The sequence below is a fragment of the Manacus candei genome, unplaced genomic scaffold (assembly GCF_025592945.1).
Source record: "Manacus candei isolate 608988 ecotype Guabito, Panama unplaced genomic scaffold, ASM2559294v1 h1tg000159l, whole genome shotgun sequence".
NCBI classification, from domain to species: Eukaryota; Metazoa; Chordata; class Aves; order Passeriformes; family Pipridae; genus Manacus; species Manacus candei.
In genome coordinates, this window is record NW_026138207.1 from 2,741,252 (window position 1) to 2,764,317 (window position 23,066).

Sequence of the window (23,066 nt, forward strand, 5' to 3'; positions counted from 1 at the left end):
ATATTATTGAAGAAATAATATTATTGCTATCTGGCACACACAGCTACTCAGTTACATAACTTCCCCAGAAATAGTAATGTTAAACAGACCTTGACAGTGATCAACGAGTGCTGCAAGGGTCTTCAACCTTATTTTAGGATCATATGTCCAGACTAGAAGGCGGCGAAGTGTCAAACTGCTCTCAAGTCCCAAATTCACACCCTGATCATCTTCCAGTTGCAACTGAAACCCAAGAAAAAGACATGTCAAGGAAAAAAACTTGCAAAACTGAGGTAGAACTGATGATTCATAGTTTGTGTTCAAACATTAGATTTTTATACTTGAAATACCCAGTGTTGTGTGTTCTCTCATTAAATCACTGGGTCAAAACCTGAGAGCCAATCTAGTGAAAATAAAGAATCAAGCACAAGTGAAAGAACAGTGACAAGCAGAAGTGTAATAAGGCAGACAAAGTAAAAATGACAAGAAAATTAAAGAAAGTAAGGTGACAGATAGTCACAAAAGGAGAGAAGAGCAAAGGAAAAGAGAGCAGAGATCCTGAAAGACAGCAAATACTGGTCAGAGATGCTCAGAAAAGAGTAAAGAAAAAGATCTAAAGGAAAGGCAAAGTGTAGGAGGTAAACTTTTTATTACTGCACTCCCAGCTTAGTTTAGTTCAACATGGGACAAATTTAGTTCAATGTCTTCCTCCAGAAGCCATTAGAATGCAAGACAGTTATATAGTCAGATTACAGAATTACTACCACTAGAAAAAAAAAATTTAAAAGATACAATAAGAAAAATCTGTCACAAAGTGACAATCTTCCAACACCATGGAAAATAAAAGCCAAATATTTGCATCTGAGATGCAAATGCACATCTCATAAAAGTACAGATGGGATAAGCAAGACAAGAACACAACCTAAGAATACAGAATACAGAGTAGTCCAAGCAGACTAACTCTTAGAAAAGATGTTGTTTCCTGTATATGACAACCCATTCACTCTATGCTTTCATATTTGTGTCATCCATATTAAGCTCAGCCTTAAAGCCAGTTAGATACATTAGTTTCTGGATGCTCTTGGGTCCACGGGTGGATTTTTTTTCTTTGGAAATTGGTAATAAGAAAGACACATGAGCAAAACCCATCCTTTGACTTTAGGTAAGAGATGGTAAATCTTCATCATGGAACCACACTTTTAAATGGGCTGACAATGTGAAAACAGTCTGCAAGGAAAAAACATGAAAAGCTTATGGAACAGTATATAGTACACTCAGAATTACTCTTTCAGGGGCAGAAACATGTTCGGGGGAAGCTGTGAAGACATAATAAAAAGTTACAGAGAAAAAAACAGTACAGAACCCAGTCAGTACGGAACAAGATTCTTGTTGTTCTATGCCTGAATTGTAAACTGGAACTGCACCTAATAACTCCTAAGCTGGCAAACTGTATGATCTCCCAAATCTAAGAATGCAGCACACACTCAATTTCAAGTCACAATTTTCTACATGTTTTCAACTAACTGAAATGTACAGGGTATTGTCCCCCATCCTGCAGTGTGACCTTCAAGCCTTCCCGGCCTTCAAGTCACAAAAGAATCTCTCCTCCACTGCTGGATCTTTTCTTTCCCTTTCCTTTCCTTCACAGCCTTTGGGGAGGAATGTTGCCAGGGGCTTCTTGAAAATCCAAACACAACATGACCCTGGGAGCCCCTTTCAGTTAGGTGCTTAGGGACCTAGATTCCCCAGAAACTCCAGCATGCTACTCCATCAACACCGTGCATTACAGACACTGTACTGACTGTTCCCTACGTGAATGCACTTAATCAATGGGCTCAATACACTCAGGAACTCTCACACTGGACATGAATCTGGGAAAGAACATGAAGAGCCAAACAAGAACAGCAGTAAAAATAAGATTGGGAAAAATGTGTGTCCAACTCCTGAATGATGCTGGGAAACCAGTGACAGGAGAAATGGAAAATGCTGAGGTACTTAATGCCTTTCATGTCCTGTTATTTTGGTAGTAGTTGCTGCTGGGGATACCAGATGTCACCTGAGATCAGAAGGGAAGTCTGGAACAAGGGAGACCGAGTAGAGAAGGATCAAGTTAGAGGACACTGAAAAAAAATGGATATGCATAAGTCTACAGGACCTAATGGGATGCATCCTGCAGTGCTGGGGAGGGAGCTGGCCAATATCACTGCAAGGCCACTCTCAATTATCTCTGCAACACAGTAATTAGAGGAGGTTTCTGATGACTGGGAGAAAGCAAATTCACTCCTTTATTCAAGAAGGAGGAGCCATAAAACTACATACTGGTGAGACTTGCTTCATTCCCCAGGATGCTGACAGAGCAAGTAATCCTAGAAACCATTTCCAAGTATGTGAAGAAAAAAAAAACTTTCTCAGGAAGAAAAGCTCAGAGAAAGGAAGAGGAAGTAGGAACATTTGTGGCAATGGAGTTTGTCTTCCCAAGCAAGTGTTAAGTGTCCCGATGCTCTGCTTGCCAGGAAGCAGCTGGACATCTGCCTGTTGATGGGAAGTAGTGAATGAATTCCTTACTTTGCTTTCCTTGCACACACAGCTTTTGCTTTCCCTTCTAAACTGTCACTAACTTGATTGACTTGTCTTTTTGTCTTCCTTCTAATTTTCTCCCCATTCCTGAACAGGCAGGGGTGAGTGAGAGGCTCGGTGGGTGCTTGGCTGCTGGCCAGGGTCAACCCACTGCAAAGGCAAACACAGTTCGAAAATAAGCGATCCCAGAGCTTTCCTTTCATTTTCTCCTTATAGGCTTCCCCTCCCACCACACTCATCTCTTCTTTTGAAAGGTTTAGTGGAGCAGAAAAGGTAGAGAGAGCTGCATTTCAAAGAATTCATAAATATTTTCATGACCACGAAGTTTTAAAAGTTAGAATAAATCAAAGCTCCAGCAAATCAGAAGAGTAAATGTATTTGAGACAGAGAAGGAAATAATTATAAAAAGAATAACTGGATAGCAGCCAGGAAAAACAAGCAAAAAGCATGTATGACAGGCATTCCAAAAGTTAGGAACATTAAAGAACTGCAAGTGAGTCAAAAGGAACAGATGCCTTAAAAACATTTAGAAAAGCCTATGACTTAAACCATACAGATTTTTAGAAGCTAGTTTTAAAAGCCAGTTTAATTTAACTTTAGATAAATTCTCAGAATAAATTTTTCTCCATTACAAGTAATGAACTCCTTGAAAGCCCTACATAAAAAAAAATAAAAGGGCAAGCACAAGAAAAAATGTATTTTATTTTAAAGCTAGCATCTAGGAGCACATACTATAAACATTTGTGGACAAACTGCAAAATTATCAGTAGGGAGTTGGTCGATGTTACAGAAAAATAGTAAAACCCTGAAACATCTGCAAAGCAGATGTTTTTACTCTTATAAAATAACTGAAGGGACAAGAAAAATGCACAAACTGCCCCCGGCAGAAGAAAAAGTTGGAACTGTTATTACTAGCTGCTGAACCATTGATTGAAATATCTTTTTTTTTTTCCTCTCAAAGATGTGTCACTGTTTGGGATTTGAATGATAAAGGTATTATGCAATATGAAACTCTCAAAAAGGATGCAAACCAGGGACAGCAGCTTAGAAATACACACCATATTCCTTGCTTATGTAATACATCAAATGCAATGAATTTCTAAGAGAAAAATATTCAAGGGTACACACATCCAAATAGTAAGAAATGTACAAGTTAGAGAATTATGTCCACTGTCAACAGAAACTTCTGTACACCCTTCACGTTCTAATGGAATGCGCAGGTATATCTTTCAGGAGTTATTTAGATAATGTAAAGCAAAACAGGAAAGTTAAATTTAAGAACCACTTAACTTACCTGAGAATGTAAAACAGACAGAAGTCGGTAGTATTCTTTAAGTTCCTGATGTAAGGCTGCACAAAAACTCTGTATGAGAAAGAGGAGAGGGAAAAAAGGAAGAAAAAAAAATGGAAAAATAGTTAGGAAAAATCTTTCTGGTCTAATCTAGAATAGTTTTAATTCTATCACCACACTTTCAAGGTAGTCAGAAATTTCCTGAAGGGAATCAAGCTACAAGTTTCAGCATAAAAGCCAAATCTTTGAAAACTCGCCAAAGTATAAATGCTGCCCTAAGAGATGCACGTATCTTTTCCAGAAATATATAAACATTGTCAAGTTACTTTGTTTCTTGCTGTCTTAACTCTATGAACAGATTAAACTATAACAAGTGTAACTCTTCAAATAGATATATCATCTCAATAACAGCACTAATAATTAGCACATAGATGTGCAAATTATAACATGACCCAGTTAAAGTTCTTTTTTAATAACCATGTAAAATACAGTATGTAGTAAAGTAATAGAGCTTCAATTTCAGGAAGATCTCTAACAACAGAACACAGAAGTCAGGCAACCATCATTATATTTACAGTATAGACTACATGACATGAATAAGAAAACCTAATGCTCAAAAAAATACTTCCAGTAAGTGCTGCTGGATCAGGTAAATTTTTGTCCTTTTATCAATTCTCAGTTGTGCATGATTCTTCACTTGACATGGAAGAAATGCATGACACAAAGTGTATCTTCAGGCCTGAACTAAAGCAAAGCTTCTTTGTTAAACAATTCTAGGCACAGCTACTTTGGTAGTAGTAATAAGTAAATAAAGGTAGATTTAAAAAACAAAACCTAGAAAGAGCATTTATATAGTAACAAAGAGTTTTCAATAGTTTGGGGTACTGGGGTTTTCCTTTGTTTTTGTAATGGTCTTAAACTAACATACAGACTAAAATAATTCCTGCAACACATTTTCCAAAACAGAATTAAAAATATGGCTCATTAATTTTGGACTTTAAAACCCCGAAAACTGTGCTTAATGTTTTTTATATGTTTAGTTTCCTGGAAGCATAATTCTGTGTCCAAACACACATTCAGGACTGATTTCTAACCAATTCTCAGTTAACAACTTTAATCTCTATTTTAATTTTATTTTTTTTTACTGCGAAATTTCCCAGGACTTTCCCTTCAACACCTTCTAAATTCACAGTCAAAATAATCTGGAAAAAAAAAAAAGGAAAAAACTTCACAGAAAGGACCTTAGAACTTGAAGAAAAATATTTATTCACTAGAGTATTTAAAAAGGAGAATCATTTCTACAAGCACAAGGAGAAAATAAATCTTCTTTCCTGCTAAGCAGCTAAGCCTAGGAAAAAAAAAGTCATTAATCTTGCCATTGTATCCTTTAGAAGGAAAGGAGGTTCCTTTCTTCAACTGAACATCATAAATTACAAAGAAATTTGACATTCATTCTATTCCAGAGGATACTGAAGGGCAAAAAGAAATCCCCTTACATGTAACTCCACTTTTCATTTCTTCTCACTTGCTTCTTCAGTACATTTTTGAACCTATTGAAGTAGCACTTGCCAAGATAGAGGGCAGAGCAGAGCCTCCAGGAAAACATTCAAAGGCACTATACATCTGCTCAAAACAGAAGAACAGTAATCACTGACTTTAGTGATTCAGGAGCCAATAGGATTTAGGATCTACTGGCCACCAATTTTTCAGAGAAGCTTTAGAAGTTAAAATTTACATCCAGTGCCAATTCCTGCATCACAGACTACAGGTTTTTGTTTCCCAAACTGTTACAGAAAAACTGGACATTATCCTAGAATTCTAATTTGGTCTGCAGCAAAAGAGAATTCAGGAAGGAAACAGAATGCTTGTTTATAAGAAAAAAACTAAAATGCCCACTACCTCAATTGGATCTAAATGGGCAAAATGTCAAAATACAAGACAAGTTGTTGTCGATTATTCTTTCTGCTTTCTGAGGACAAAGCAGAACTTGCATACTAAGCAGCAAAAGGAGAAAAATATAAAGTGTAATATATTGTTCTATCTCTACTCCTAATAATTGTCAATACCTGACACTTTGTGGAATAAAAACAGTCGCCAGAATCATAATAAAAGGGGTGACAGACATCTTCTCCTACGCGTGATTTAAATAAGCATTCTTCTAAAACATTGGCAAAAGATGTTTTATAATACAATATATATTCTTGTGATAAATTCCTTAATGCACAGTGTGCAGCACCTGAAATTCTCAGCTATAACAGCTATGAAGAGCAATAGTATATACTCTGTGCCCAGATACTGATAACAGGAGCAGAATATATGTTTTTATTTGTATGCTTATGTCCTAGAAATATATACAAGTGATTGCCTCAAGCAAAATTAACAGCAATAGAGCTATGCAAATTCAGCTAACTGCACAGCCTTCTGCACAGGATCTGAAACCTGCTAGGATACTCCACATTTAAATTCACTGAAGAATTACACTTCTCCCCTTGCTGTAAACTTGAAGATTAAAGCCAGAGACAGTAAAAATAAGCATAAGCCGGAAGCTACTAAATAAAGAATAAGAAACTTCAACCTGATATAAGGGGGGGAATCTGAAGAAAATGCATATACAGTAGCACTACCATATAAAACATGGAAAGCAGAATTGGATGACTAGAAAAATAATTAATTATATGTAACTAAAAAAGATTACTTAGAATAAGAGACAGAAGGGAACAGAATAAAACATTAGAAAAGTAGGAAGCACTACAGTGTCTCTACTGACCTCTTAAGAAAAATTAGATTGAAGGGAGAAGCACTTCAATTTCTTGGCAGATTAGGTAGGATGTTATGGCTAGAGGCAAGGATAACATTTCTGTTGACTCAGAAGGGATAATATCCAGTTTTACAGAGGGAGCAAGGGAGAGAAAACGGGAATGCCTTAGCAGTAAATGTGGTTTTAGGTATTACAGCAGCAGTGAAGTTACTGTAGACTATAAATCATGATGATGAAACCTATAAAAACAAAAATTAATATTCTTTTGATGCTGTATTCCAAATAAAGGGCAGAAGATAACGGGTTATTTCCATTTTATGTAAGTTACTGCAGTCCTAACAAATGAACATCAACAATAGCTGACAAGAATGTCTCCTGCATAGGTCACTAACAACTGAATTGGTGATTAATCAGCTCAGGGATGCCACCACCCCATTTAAGCAATGTTTTTGTTTATAAATATGTATGATAATTAATTATTTTTTTTTTTAAGAAGATTAAGAAAAAGAATCTATGCATGAGACTTTCTGGCTACAAATGACAGGGGCAAATCCTTAAGACCAGCAAGAGCAAATGCCTTTTCCTTGTCTTCAGTCTAAGACCCGTATCAAAAGCACTAGTCCATAAGAGAAGTAAATCAAACGATGAATGATCCAAGCTCCAAAGTTTACACTTAATTCTAGTACTGTATTTACTCAGTAGTTTCTTAGGGAAACAAGACCAATGTGTTGTAGTTAATTAGTTTTTTGGCTGACCTACCTGTCCCACAAGTCCAAATGCACGATCCAAACTCCTCTGGTCTGTATATTTTCTTATTTTATTATGTAGCCATCCCAGCTCTGCAAGTCTACTTGTAGTATCTCTCAGAGATTTGGACAAGCTCACCTATAAAGTTAACAGAAACAATAACTTGCAATTAAGTCAAATCTATCATGCCAATACTGATTTCTTCACCAAAGTCCATCTTTCTCATAAAACAAGCCAGTTTGAGAAACAAAACTTTTACATTCTACAGCAGAGACAGTGTCAAAAAAAGCAGACAATCACATAATTAGCATCAAATTTTTTACACACATGCACTGAAAAGACAGCAGCAACAAACTACTGGCCACTTCGAGACCTTTCCATTTGGAAATCTTATTAGTGTTTGGGAAAAACTTATAAGTATTCATCCACTCTTTTCACATTAGGCAATTATGGCAGTAACAAAAAGGTCTTCAGAAGAAAGCAAGAAATCTGTAATTTCATGTTGTAGAATCAGACTTCATCGTATCCTGATAACCAACAAGACAGAAGACATTAGAGCTCTCGAAGAGGAGTCAATCACTGAAACTAACAGAGAAACATTGAGAAAATAATTAGTTACTGCTACACGCAAAACAAACCTTTAATAGAAAATAAACCATCAGGTACTAGGTCAGACTAGGTATCAGAAACACAAGCTTGCAGAATCCAACTTCCAAGTTTATGTTAGATCCACCAGTAACAGCTTTTAGAAGCTATTTAATCTTGTGTCCCTCTGAGTTCTTCTAGTCTGTTCCTATATTTCTTCTAGTATCTCACTCACCCTGCAACCCTGCCTTAGTCCCAGCACCCTACTACTACTATTTTCATCTGAATCAGCACATTTCTTCCTTTAAATGACCACTGTTTCTACTTAAATTTTTTTTCCTACCATATCTTATCACATTACCCAACAACACAATCATCAAGTTCTCAAAATTCATTGAAAAAAGACCCCAAACAGTCAGACTGACAAAATAGGCCAAGAGGCAGAAGTTGACTTTTGTCCATAGCCATTGGGCCCACCCCACCTCTACAGACAATTTTAACTTGGAGAGCCAGCTGGAACAGTTCAAACCAAAGCAAGGAAGTGCTCTAACAAGCTAAGCAGATTGATTTCTAGTTCTTTGGCAATCTCATTCATTAAACCTTTTTAATTAGCAGTACAGGCATTCTCCAAGATAACAACCAGTGTCAGAATGTGTTAACCACACCACTGTGGGCTTGCACCAGTTGGTTGTAAAAGACCAGAGTTCGGTCCCTGGTCCTCCTGTTTAGCCACACAGGCACAGCTTTAACTTCTTGAACAACTTCTGTAAGGTAAATTCCAGCCCAAACAAGCATAATTGGACACAGTCAGAAACTGCCCATAGCTAAAACCAAAGAGATGGCATAAGAACTATTTAGAATTCTGCAACTACAGAGTACTTCGTAAGCATTGAGCAAAATACACATGCATGGAATTAAAATAGGAACAAGAAAAACTGGCTTAGTGTCATTACATTTGTGTCTCCTAGATCAAATCAGAAACTGCTAGCTTATCCAGTGATGAATGTCACCATCAGATCTAATATTAACACTGACATTAGAAAACATTCAGGCAAGAATAACAGCTTGGAAAGCGTGTTTCTTTCTAGAAAAAACAGACTGTGTACAAGGATATTTTCTTTGTAAGGCTGAGTGAGAACTACATGCTTTGACTACTATTTTGCCTGACATGCAGTCAGTACAACTGGAGTCCTCCTTGTTTGTCAGAAAAAGTTCCAGGTTCAGCTCTAGCCAGTCAAATAATTTCATCTTCACTGGGTCCAGTAGCTCAGTAAAAGTGCCAAAGAGGAAGGATGGAAAACAACTGACTCCACAAAAATAACTGAAGACAAAGTTCTCAGGCAAAAGCATTATTCAGGTGGTTTGTGGTCAGTAATTAACTCCCTGTACTAGCAGAATTATGAATTCAAACTAAAACAGCTTTCTCCCTCAAACTAGCCTATTTGTTATGAAAGTTAACAGAACACCAATGAAACCTATAGTGCCAATTATGCAGTCATTGATTAATTTTTTTCAACACTCCTCTAGAAAAATCTATTATGCTACCTTTTCTTCGCCATATATAATCTAAATTATATATGGAACATAATTAACTTGGCACAGGTGTTGAGGAATTACAAACTTTGCAGCTTCTACAAGTAAAAAAGATCTGTTCATAAACAAGATTTAACTGATTTAACAAGAAGTTTTTAATTTACCCTCCACTAAGCAGCTGTAAACACCATTATAAAGTAACTTTTTGCTATTATTGGGGAATAAAAGAAATTAGCTCCGTTATCACCAACATTCAGACCTGTCGACTGTGCTCTTGGCACATGAAATGGTCCAAAAGTCATTTCCCCCTTCATTTTAGGACTATGTAATATAGTAGAAAGTTCTCATACAAGTAAAAATCAGAAGCATTGTCTTTCCCTTTGAACATGAAAGTCAATTAGCAAGCAGAAACAGGACTTTGAGGTAGTCCTGTCTAAACACTGAATGAGAAGCTGCTAAGGAAATTAGTGCCATACTTTTGTTGTTTGCTCTGGCTGACCCAATCTCACTCCAGAGGTGTTTTTGCAGCTATGCTTAACATCTCACCACCTTAAAGGAAGACCTTCCCTCTCTCAGGCATTTCTGCTGTTCTTTTGTCCCCTATTTGACACCTCCATTCAAATTCATATCAGCACTTTCTTCTGTTGTATCACCAGTCCCTTCTCGTGTAATCTGCATGAACCCATCTAGATGATCACTTCTACATTGTATTCAAGACCATGACATCAAATGACTTGCATCCATTCCACATCTCAGGCTGTTAAATTTAATCCAATAAGAACGTGGTCAAACGTCTGTATCTGCTTTATATTTTACATGCTGGAGAGGGTGTAAATTAAGACATAACATAGGAGTCTTTCTACTGGATTAAGAGTTGGGAGTCTAGTCTCGTCTTGTGAAATGTTATAGTTTCTTTCTGGAACCTAAATCTACTTAAACAATTTTAAACTACTTCTATTGAAACTACTTTTTTGTATTAAAAAAACAAACAAAGAAACAAACAAAAAAACTGGGGTAGGGAATAAAGATTTGTAATAATATTTTAACTTTTTTACATGTTTTTCATGGCTGGTTTTTTCCTACATACACCGCAGGTCACATATGAAATACAAGTCACCATACAGTACCTTTCCCTCTACTTTATAGCAATTTTCAGAATTGCACATTTTGATGTTTTTGCCATCTATTCCCTGGAAGACATATAAAACGTCTCTTACAAGATTTGCTTCAGTTATTTCAACAGAGCCTAGAAAGAAAAACAAAAACAAAACAGTATTTAGATTTGTTGAGATAATTCATTTTGATTACAACTTCAGAAAGCTATTTAGAAGCATAACCAAAATAAAAAGGAATTATAAAGCCTGTGTTTATAATCTGTAAAGAAATGTTTTAGGTACTCTTAACAATCAGACAGAAAGTCAGATTCCCTTTGCCTGCCTCTAATGGTACCTGTGATGTTCCCAGAGCAGTAACTTACATGACACAGGGCGTGTTATATTTTAATCAACACATCAGTCAGTCCTTAAAACCTTTTATCTTTTCTGATCCAACCACCAGTGCAATTTCTGAGGCAAGCATTGTAATAACTTTATCTTTTTTCGAACAAACAGCTAAAGCTGTTAAGTAGGACTTACAGAATAATCTCTTTATATTCACCTCGGAAAACAACAGCTAATCCAGAAGAAAAAGCTGCTTCTTTAATACTGGCTTTCAATCATATATGCCACTGCTTGGTGATCAAAACCAGAGTGCCAGCTGCATAACAGCTATGGAGCTGGCAAACAGTGAAGTGTAAATACTGTTTCTGAAGATATACATTTGATTTAGTAAAGCATTTGTTACTACAGCATACAGCTTGCTTCTGGTTATTATCTCTAGTTAGAGGTTAGACTATAATTGAGATTTAGGATATTTATTAATTTAAAGAAAAAAAAAAAACCAAAAAAGCTTCTGTGCAGGCTATTGAAACTACCCCAACCTTTTCTGGGCAAAACAGCATCATTTGGTTTTGTAACTTCATTTAAGATAACAAGAATGAAACAATTTTAGCAACTATTCAGAAATTGAGATGCTACAACATGCTTCTCCCAATTTTGACAGCACTCTTACTCTCATCAGCTTGCCTCCCCAAAAATCCCCTTTCCCAGAAAAAAAAAAAAGGTAAAAAATAAAGTCTATTCCTATTTGGCAAAAGTAGCCTTCACCTCAAGGCGCTGTTTAAAACTTAGTCTCTCCTCATAACATTAAGATGTGCATAAGAGTAGTTTGCCCTTTTTAGGAACTCTTAATGAAATGGTGAAAGATGCAAGTGCATGGTTCTTTACTTGGTAAATAATACAATGGGTATTAACATCAGCCAGACAATATGCCTGATTACACTCTCTGTGTAAGTGTAATAAGAAGACAACTCCAAATAAAAGCAAGCAACTTTAGAAGACAGAAAAAACATAATTATACAAGAATTTTATATTCATACAAATGTATCTTTTTGGCATTAGCCTTCTATATTCTGAATGCAGTCTTACTTCTATTTCTACATCAGCAATTGACTCATTTAAGACAACTGTCAGTCCTTACACCCATTCCACATAAGAACCAAAACGTCACAGCTGCTGGCTGACTCAACAGGAGAAGTATTGCCTTCCACACCAATCAGTATAACAAATTAAGAGGCAGTACTGGATTTTATATATTTTTCTCTATATTAAATCTATCGGGTATATATAAATGTATTTACTTTATATATAACACCAAATGCTGCCCTCTGATACACCAGTACAACTCTGTCTGTTCTATAAGCTGCTGCTTTGTACACTGCTACTCAAAGATGTCTGGCAGACAGGCTATATTTCAGCTTCTAAATATGCACCATTTATTTGTTTAAGAGTTGTTAAAAAAAAGAAAAAAAATGCACAAACAAAAAACTGCATCTCTTATCTTTCCTTGCCAGAGAGTAACAGCACTGTAAGATGACATCTGCCATTAGCTCTCTTATTCAGAAAAGTCTCTCACTTTTACAGTAAAAGTAGAGTGGGTTGAAAGTTAGAATTGTCACAGAGATCACCTGTTAACCAATTTCTCCTTAGTTATGCTTGTGTAAATTCAGAATAGATCCTCTAGGCACTAGCTTCAAGTTTACAGCCACTTAATCAAGGAAACAAATTAGCAATATTAGGAATTTAGGAAGAAAGTCTTTACTGTGAGGGTGATGAGGCACTGGAACATGTTGTCCAGAGAAGCTGTGGATGCCCCATGCCTGGAAGTGTTCAAGGCTAGGCTGGATGGGGCTCTGAGCAACCTGGTCTATTGGAAGGTGTCCCTGCCTATGGCAGGGGGGCTGGAACGAGGTGATCTTTAAAGTCCAGTCCAACTCAAACCATTCTGTGATTGTATGATTCTATATTTATCTATTTCTTATTTTACTGAAAATATTTTTTGTCACTTGCTCTAAATACAACCACTGTAAGCTGTGCTAATTTAAAGAAGAAACAGTTTTAAGATCTCTATATTCCAGTGCACATTTCCAAGTTTTAAAAGACACATAATCACAAATGGATGAATCTATTTCAACAAATTATATTCATTGAGCTCTCTGACTCTAAAAGCAGTAGCATCTTCTGATCATCACAGGAATGATCACTGCTCACAAGTCACAATCACTTGACTGACAAACACTGGAATCAAGTCAGTCTTTTAAGAGGACCAGAACACATTATCAAGCCAACCACTGCAAAAAGACATTAACCATCAGCCAGAGAGATTGTGGCCAAATATACTAGTCTTGCATATTTCCTTCTATCCTTCTGTTAAACACATTCTAGAAAAACACTCCTCAAAAAAAAAAAAAAAAATCAACATGCTATAAAACAATTCCAAAATAATTTATAAAAATGATCTTCAGCAAATACATCTCTGCTCACCACTTGTATCCCCTTCTCGCCTAGACCTTGGCACACCACGAGACACAGCATTTGAAAAGCCTTTTGAGGTAGTGCTTTGTAAAGAAGGCTGGCTTGCAGTTAAAGTCCATGCGAGACGTGATCCCAGCTGCTGACGGAGGCACTCTCCAACACCTGGAGCTTGATAGGATTGTCTACAAAGGATAAAAGGAAGAACCATTTTTAAAAACCTTGATCCCATACCCATTACATGGTATGGAGTAGTACAAGTTTTGAAAAATGCCCCAAGTTTGAGTTTGCTTTTTGTGGATGTTTTCTTTGGTTTTTTTCTTTTTTAATAAAGGGACCTTAAAAAAAGAGTACAGAACATATAAGAAATCTATTGATTGCTATAAGCCTACACTTAAAAAAAAAGGGGGGGGAAGTACAAATTTGACAAATATGATCATATCAAAAACTGATGAAAAACATAGTTATACCGAAATGGATTAAAAATGAAGGTACTATAAGAATAATAAACAACAGTCATAATAAAAATCATAAATATTTAAGTTTGTTATTACCTGAAACCGTAGTTACATGTCAAAGAACTAAAGGAAAACAGAGAAAGAAGACAAAGTTGACATTCCTGCTACTCTACTCTTTCAGATAGTTTGTATCAAGTGCCTGAAGATGTGATCAAGGAGGGAGCATCCAGACAAGCTGATTTTCCTTCCTTTCAAACTTGTCAATTTTTCTCACAGAGAAAATCTTAATCATGAAAAAAATGTTAAGACTATAAGCTAGCTTTCTGACTATTTCTGCATCATGATGAAAAATAAAGTTGCAAAATATTTGCAAGGGATTTTTGCTGCTGATCATTCCTCCCCTTCCACCAACTGAATGCAAACATTTTGAAATATACCTATCTTTTCAAAAAACTCAAAATACTAATTCCACAAGGCTGTGAAAGCAGTTGCATGAAGAGATGGAATAGGATTGCAAAATAAATGTCCATGTAAAAAAAGTTGAGGAATGTGTTTCCTCTCTCAATCACATCATTAACTCATGGGATGGCCAACAAGAACACAGACTGTAAGACAGAATCACAGAATCAATGAGGTTGGAAGAGACCTCTAAGATCAAGTCCAACCTATAACTTAATATCACAATGTCAACTAGACCCCAGCACTAAGTGCCATGTCCAGTCTTCAACATCTCCAGGGACGGTGACTCCACCACCTCCCCAGGCAGCCCTTATCTTATCACCCTTTATGTGAAGATGTTCTTCCTAATGACCAACCTAAGCCTCCCCTAGCACAGCATAAGACTACATCCTCTCATCCTGTCACTAGTTGCCTGTGAAAAGAGGTTGACCCCCACCTGGCTATAATCTCCTTTTAGGTAGTTGTAGAGTGATAAGGTCTCCCCTGAGCCCCCTCTTCTCCAGGCTAAACAACCCCAGCTCCCTCAGCCATTCTTCATAAGACTTGTGCTCCAGACCCTTCACCATCTTCATTGCCCTTCTCTGGACACACTCCAGCACCTCAATGTCCTCAAAATTTAGGGGCCCAGAACTGGACACAGAACTCAAGATGTGGCCTCACAAGTGCTGAGTACAGGGGAAGAATCACTTCCCTAGTCTTGCTGGCCACACTGTTCCTGATACAACTGATACAGGCCAGGGTACCATTGGCCTTCTTGGCTATCTGGGCACACTGCTGGGTCATGTTCCACCACTGGCAACCAGCATCTCCAGGTCCTTTTCCACTTGGCCACTTTCCAAATACTCTTCCCCGAGCCTGTAGCACTGCAGGGGGGTCCTTTTGGCCAAACTGCAGGACCCAGCACTTGGTCTTCTTGAATCTCATACCATTGGTCTCAGCCTGTTGATCCAGCCCATCCAGGTCTCTCTGCAGAGCCTTCCTACCATCCAGGAGATTGACACTCCCACCCAACCTGGTCTTGTCCATGAGTTTGCCAATGGTAGATTCCATCTCCTAATCCAGATGATCAATGATCATACAGGACTGGGACCAACACTGATCCCCGGAGGACACCTGGATGCAGCACCATTCACCACCACTCTCTGGGCCTGGCCATCCAGCCAGTTCTTAACCCAGCAGAGTGCCCCTGTCCAAGCCGTGGGCTGCCAGCTCTGCCAGGAGTATGCTATGGGAGATGGTGTCAAAGGCTTTGCTGAAGTCCAGATAGAGTAAATCCACAGCCTTCCCCCCATCCACTAGGTGGGTCACCTGGTCATAAAGGGAGAACAGGTTGCTCAGGCAGGACTTGCCCTTCCTAAACCCATGCTGGCTGGATCTGATCCCTTGGTTGTCCTGCATCTGCCATGTGATCACACTCAAGATGTGATCATGTGATAACACTCCATAACCTTCCTGGGCACCGAGGTCAGGCTGACAGGTCTGTAGTTCCCCAAATCCTCCTTCTGGCCCTTCATCTGGATGGGAGTCACATTGGCCAACCTCCAGTTGCCTAGGATCTCCCCAGTTAGCCAGGACCAACAAGAAATGATGATGGGCAGCTTATCGAGCTCTTCCGCCAGCTCTGTCATCACCCTAGGATGGGTCCCATAGACTTGTGAGCATTTAAGTGGCTCAGCAGATCATTAACTGCTTCCTCCTGGATTACAGGGGGTCCATTCTGCTTCCTGTCTACCAGCTCAGGAGGCCGGTTGCCCGGAGGATAATTGGTCTTACTGTCAAAGACAGAGCTCTGTTGTTCTTAGCATTTGTAACATGTCAAACAGAGTACAACACTGAATTTAGACTGTTCAGAAGAATGTATTCTAGAAAAAAGGAAGACAGGTATAAAGAGAAGTTCGGGAGGAATGAAGCCAACAGAAAGATCTAATCTGGGTTGTTCAACTCACAGATTACAAGACCAAAGAGCGCAGTGAAATTGCTGTAAAATGGAACAGTCTGAACAGGTCAGACCAAAGATATGCAAGAAACAGGGTAAATTCTGCTGATATTTTTAAGCAAGCAGATATGTGAAATAACATCATTGACATAGCTTTCTATATTGTATCAGGATTATACAACAGTTGAGGTTGGAAAGGAGATCACCTCCAAGTCTCCTGCTCAAAGCAGGATCAACTACAGAAGGTTACCTGGTGCATTGTCCAAGATATATTTGTAATATTTTTAAGCATGGAGACTACACAACCTCTCTGGGCAACCCATTTCAGTGCTTCACAATATTCCCACTGCCCCCAAACACACACCCCACCTTACTGCAAAAGCTTTTTGCCTTATGTTTAACTTCCTGTGATTCACAGATTTACAAATTTTGCCAGTTATCTGTTGTTCTTTTTCTTGGGCACTACCTCTGCAACACTCCAGTCATATGAACTACCCCACCACATTTTTGTGATTCCAGTAAGATCACAGCCCTAGTACTGCACACACCTCAAGTCCTCCTCTGTTCCCCACACTGCATGTGTTAGTGCGTAAGCACTCCAGCAAAGTTGTGCTGATGTTCCAGAAAAAGTATGAGAATTTTCCATATAAGGCTTCCTCTCCACGTTCCTCATTTCTGTGCACACAGTTGGATGGACTCCCTTCTGCCCTGCTCTGTTGGTTTCAAGGTATCTCTTGCCCACATCACCCTGCATCTTTCGCTCACTATCCTGGTTGGTCACTTCCTCACTCAGTTGTGGGGTTCAATCCTCCCTGTTGCTCCTAGTTTAAAGGCATCCTCTATCCATGTATTCAAGATACACAATATAAACCTAGTACTGACAAAGTCAAATAAGTATTTGTATTCTAGAGCCTATTAATAATAATAAAATCCAGTTCTGTCAGCACTAGTTATTATTTCCACACTATGAATTCAATAACATGTCAAATACAGTTTTTTAGTAGAGTGTATCTTCAACCCAGAAAAAAGCTTTGGTCCTTTCTGAAAATGCTCTGTTGTGAATTTGTGTTTGTTTCACAAATCTTGGGGGCGGGAAGGAAAATTAAGAGACAAGAAGATGGTGGTTAAGAATGGATACATTTGGGCAACCATTTATGGTTTCATATGGTCATATGCCAGCACCTGATATTCAGAACTGTTCAGCTAAGGAACTCAGTTTCTCTGCACCTACAGTGGAATTTCCAATGGCATAAAAATGGGGAGGGTGGGAGAAAGAAAAAAAAAAAAGAAAGGTAAAAAAAAAAAGCAGCAGATCATTTTAATTCTTCTCCAAACCTATCTGTAAGGTAAAATTTACCCTGGAACGAGTGATTGTGGAGTTGGTGTTGGCCCATTTAGGGCATACAAGCTGATGCTGCTGATCCCACTGCTCCCCATGCTGCAGGAACTCTGGACAGACTGAGCACTGCGGTCTTGGTAATTCAGTGGAAGGGTCTGAGGCCTGGCATAGTAATAAGGGGTCGAGTGAGCATCCCGTGGCAATGCTTGAGCAAAAAGCGTGGCATAACTTGACACCTGAAAAGAAAAGGATTTGAAAAGGGAGGAATAATAAAAAAGAAAAATTAAAAAAAAAAAAAGATGCGGGAGTTGCTTTAAGTCACATCTTTAGTTAACAGAAGTGCAATATCTAGAACACAAGAAACATCTGAAGATCACATTTATGCAAAGAAAAGTTTGCTGATGCAAATATAATGACAAAAAAGTCCCTTGTGGTGAGCTAAAGTACTTTTAGCAACATAGCTTCCTTTTGCCTGCAAAGTGTCATTAGCAATAGCTGTAAAAAGCACTTTGGTGCAAGCAGAGCTGCAACCAAAGGAGAAATTTGGCTTTCCCTACTCCATTTAAAACTCATTAGCACATGAGCAGACATTACACCACCAACCAAAAGCAAACATAAAAACCACCCATCTAATACAGCCACAACTTCAGCTACAAATGTTGGACAGCTCCAACTTTTAGATGTACTTAGTGTAAGAAAATTATACCACATATTGCAGACACTTAAGTCAAGTGTGTTCTTCCTTTCAGCCTCACACACAACTCCCACAAACACAACCTGATGTGTTGGTTAAGTCTGGATAACGATTCTTTATGACATCTAAAATAAGTCACACACATTTACTGTTTCTCAGAAGTAACAAAGGTCTACCTTGTTAGACTGTTTACGTGGATCTTCACTAAGGCTAAGCAGGAGGTAGAGTATTGACCACTTGTTTTTCAAAACGCCCTTTAAAAAGATGAAGACAAACAGAAATGAGTTTAGCTCTTGATAGTAATAGATTTTTTTAATTATGAAGCCTCATATATGTACATATAAATAAATTTTCCTGATAAATAAGACTAACACATTTTGAATAAACTGAGAATGTGCAGTGCAGCCTCTGTATTGCTAATTTTATGATTTTTTCCACTGTATTCAAATCATGAACTCTCACCTGCTCTGAGATCAGCAAGTAAGCTCAATTTAAAATTTATAGCTACTAAGAATGAGGTTTATACAGAGCTGAACTTTTACCAGCATTCCCACATACTCTCACCATTTAAAACATCTCAGGTGTGGACGTTAATGTAACCTCAATGTGAAGAAGGAATACTCATGGTAAAATTTTAAGCAAGGAACTGTCTTTTCTCCATTTTCCCATTCACTCTCCTTTACAAAGAGGCTTCAAAAGCAAGTGTTTCAATTTTTATTACTTAAAATGCCATCGTAGTATTATCCTGTTAAACTCAGGTTTTCTCTACACTAACATCTTTTGTCAGAATATCAACATACAGTATTCTTTGATTAACACTGGTGTTGGAAAAATCAAAGTCAACAAACCCTTAACTTTCAACATTGCAGACTTGGAGCACTTAAAAATTCAGAAGCATGAGAACCCTAATTATTAAAATCAGTATACTGCAAGGGATTTCTGTAAAATAAACTATGAGAAAATTCATCAGTTTTACATATCAAATGAATACTTCTATTTTTTACAGAGTTCCTTTCTTCACATGAAGTACCCTTTCATACAACTGGACTCAAGTACTAAGAATGTATCCTTTATTCTCTTCCTATTTACAATTAAATAGAAAAAAAAAAGAACTTGTAAACTTTTTCACAAAAAGTACAAAATAATTAGGGTTGGAAGGCATCACTGAAGATTGTCTAGTCCAATCCCTCTGCTCAAAGCAGGAATGTCTACAGCAGGTTGCCTGCAACTGTCCACTCAGTTTTTGACTGTCTCCAAAGATAGAGACACCACAACTTTCCTGGGCAAGCTGTTCCAGTATTCAACTAACCTTTCAGAAAAAAATATTGTTCATGACCTGAGCACTCTCCAAAACAACTCTAACATCAGACAGATGTGTCCTCTCAGTTTTTTACTCTTTACATGTTTCTTACACTACCTGTGAACCAAGTTTTCTGTAGAGTTCTGAAAATAAAGCAGCATCTGCTTCCCTTCTTTGTCGCGCAACTATTAAAAGAAAAAAAAAAAAGATTTAAAATTTGAAAGAAGTATAATACTTATTTCTAACATTATATATTTGTGGTAAATTAGAAGGTCTACCCCAGAAAGCTTAGTGATGATGAACAGCTTCATTCCATTTCTCATTTTGCCTGTTTTCATGTTATCTGCATTACAGTCCTGGAAATTCTTGCATCAGAAGCAATTCAATGTAAGTACCTGTTTTTCTTAGAGCAATCAAAATATACGCCTTCTAAATAAGTGCCCTTTTAAAGTCTAGTCTGCCATATAGTAGGTTTAGGGACTTAAGGGACATAACCGAAAGCATATATGTCTTAAAGAATGCTATAAAAACTATGTGTAATTGTTCACAAAACTAAGTGTAATTGTGTCTATTTTAGGCAATAAAAGCAGGAAAAACTATTAGTAATGCTACTCACTCCAAGTCAAGCAGAATTCCAAGGTCATGCAACTCTTATATTACAAAAAATAATAGTCTCAATCAATGCCAGTTACATAACACAAGTATTTTTCTCAGGGGAAAAACCATCTTCAAACTAACATTTCTTCAGAAAAGCTACTTTACGTCAGAAGAGCCATGTTAAGAAAAACAAGGAGATAAAAACATCTGAAGAAACTTTAGCAATAAGAAAAATAGCTGTTAAATGTTAGATATGTTAATTAGCATCAAAAGTCACTGCTACATACACTTTGCCAGCTAAGTAATTTCCTGTATGGTATTTCCAAGATAAATGTAAAGTTAGAAGGATATATCTAATCTCTTGTTACATGACCACTTCCATCAGCCTACAAGCTGAAGTTGGGGAGAAGGAAGATGAGGGAGATAGCCCTCTTCAAAACTCCTGGCAACAGGCCCAAAGAATATGTGCTGCGCTGTCTAGAACTAACCAAAGCATGTAGAAACTCATCATGCAGAAAGTGTATATTGCAGATTCCAGTGTTTCAGAGTTGTAGCTAGAGGAATTCTGATGGCCTTATTTGCCTACCAGCAAGTCACAGAAGCCCTGCATTAGCAGACACTACAAGTGGACCTTAAAACAGTTACAACCACTGACGTCAGTCACCCTAATTCAATTCAATCTCCCTGACTGAATACTCAAAGCCCAAATATGAAGCTTTAATTTAACTAGCAGACTTCAAGTAATTGTTTCAGGACATGCTACTGTATAGCAGACAATCTGCTGAAAGCAGTATTTGTCTTTTCAAGAAGAATGCATCACAACCCCTATGGATTCACACAGTGTGACACTTGACTTGGACCAGCACAGAGCCCAAAGGAATGGAACCACAACACAACTTATGAAATCATAGTCTATTATTTTGGTTTTGAGAAGGTGGTTGCCGAAAACTTATAGAGAAACTGAAGTCAAGAAATATCAGGTAAGTCACAACCAATTCCATCAAGTCCCAGGATACTCATTCAGCAACTTTCACACAGGTGTTCATGAAGTTAATTGTGCCAACATGTAATATTTCTAAAGTGCACATCTCAAAAATATCTTCTAAAAAAAACCTATTAATTCATAAATTCTGAGTACTATTAAAGTGAAAGGAGCGCAATATTAATTGGTTTTTATTTTCATAGTGGTTGAGATACAAAGTAAATGGCAAGGAAAGTCCAAGCTGAGTATTCAGAAAAATCTAAGCTGTAAATACAAATAGCCACCCAGGAATATTCGCTAGAGTATTACTGGAATTTGCATCATGACATTTTCAGGAGGTAAGCATTAATAACAGATTAGATGACTATCTGTGAGGCAGAGCTGTCACATTTTCAGAGAAATAAACTGATCAAATAACTTCATGAAGAACCTCCTATTTCTAAGAAAGGAACAAAGATGCACTTACGTTCTTTCTTGATTTTCTCCGCTACCAGAAATTCATCACGTTCAACGGTGGGAGCAAAATTGCTTCCAATAACTCTCACTGCATACTGAAACTGCTGGGCTGCATCAGCTGAAAGAAAAGATGAAAACTCTTTCTGTTAAGCAGAACACTAAAATTTTATTAAAACAAATAAAGAAATTAAGACACGAAATTACACTGCTATGTCTGAATCCAGCATAAATGTACCTCGCTTATATGTGATAATGTTATACCATAATTCTTAGACACACTTCTAACCAGGTGGCAGCAAAACCCAGTTTACCATAGTATCAATGCTATACTTCAAACACAACTAAGTATACACACTCCACAAAACAACTGCACTGAAATTTGTGAAAAAGCCTTTCCTATTCCATGCTGATGGAAGAGACACTTAGGTCTACCCAGTTTTTTAGAGAGCATTTGCATACTTGAGCTGGCTCTGCCCATCCCCACAGACAGAAACGCTGTGGGACTTGACACAGAGGCACACAATTCAGTTTACACACAGGAGGAATACAGATGTGTTCACCAGGCACACTCTCATCCCAAGCAGCAAAACTGGATTATCCTATCTGCAGATCTTCACTCAGATAGCCACAACAGTGCTTTTATCAGATTGCATCCTATTTTTAGGTTTGGTTTCGTTTATAAAACAATTTGCACTGTTTCACCCTTAGGTTCAAAGCCTGCTCAGAGATATCAGCATCACATCCCAATGCATAATGTGGACACTAATGCAGAGGTCACAACTTCGTGACTTCCCTCCACTGCTCCTTCCTCATGCAATAATTCTGTTTTTAATATCGTTGCTCAGCAGTACAGTTTAAGTGCAAGTATCTTTCTTTCCAGGAAGATTAACACTCTGGTAACACAAAGATAGGGCCAGCTCAGTATTATTGTCTTCACAGCATAGTCATGCTCCCATTTATTGACCCGAAAAAGTAAACAAGCAAATAACCCTACAGACATGTCAAATGCCCTTACAAAATGTCAGATACATTTCTACTCCTTATACTGAAGCAACTGTAATAAAACGAGGAGGAAAGGTACACAAGAAAATATAGGAGTTAGTCAGCTACCTGAATCCTTTCACTTCAGAGAAAAAAAAAAGAAAAAAGAGCCAAAACAAAACAAAAAACCTAAGCAATTCTGTATATAACAATTATGTGTGCATCATATCCTCACGTGTTATTTAGTCTGTTAAGCAGTCAACTTTCAGAGAAAAATCACAGAGTAACACAGTAGTGGTTCAGCCAAGGAAAAAGCAAGGATGCTGGCCAAGACAAATATGTACTAAAGGAACAGAAAAATGAAATAAGGTAAAGGACCACTAGAAGCAGAAATACTTGAAGCATTTATCATCTCTAAAATTCACTAATATTTACAATTTAAAAAAAAGTCACCTGGGAAATACTAGGAGTCAATTATTGACTAAA

General features: G+C 37.6%; 1 protein-coding gene across 2 annotated transcripts in view; it reads right to left on the minus strand.

Moving 5' to 3' along the window:
- Positions 1-23,066, minus strand: part of TUBGCP3 (tubulin gamma complex associated protein 3) — a 60,009-nt gene that overhangs the window by 27,288 nt on the left and 9,655 nt on the right. For both annotated transcript variants that reach the window (XR_007900828.1, XM_051772820.1), the window contains exons 2-10: positions 21,610-21,717; positions 19,682-19,749; positions 18,441-18,518; positions 17,589-17,806; positions 13,391-13,563; positions 10,598-10,716; positions 7,365-7,490; positions 3,851-3,919; positions 90-222 (exon numbers count right to left, since the gene is read on the minus strand). Coding sequence is in view for 1 of the 2 variants with exons in the window: in XM_051772820.1 (XP_051628780.1) it covers positions 90-222; positions 3,851-3,919; positions 7,365-7,490; positions 10,598-10,716; positions 13,391-13,563; positions 17,589-17,806; positions 18,441-18,518; positions 19,682-19,749; positions 21,610-21,717 (1,092 nt within the window). In the remaining variant the exon portion in view is untranslated. The remainder of the gene's footprint in view (positions 1-89; positions 223-3,850; positions 3,920-7,364; positions 7,491-10,597; positions 10,717-13,390; positions 13,564-17,588; positions 17,807-18,440; positions 18,519-19,681; positions 19,750-21,609; positions 21,718-23,066) is intronic.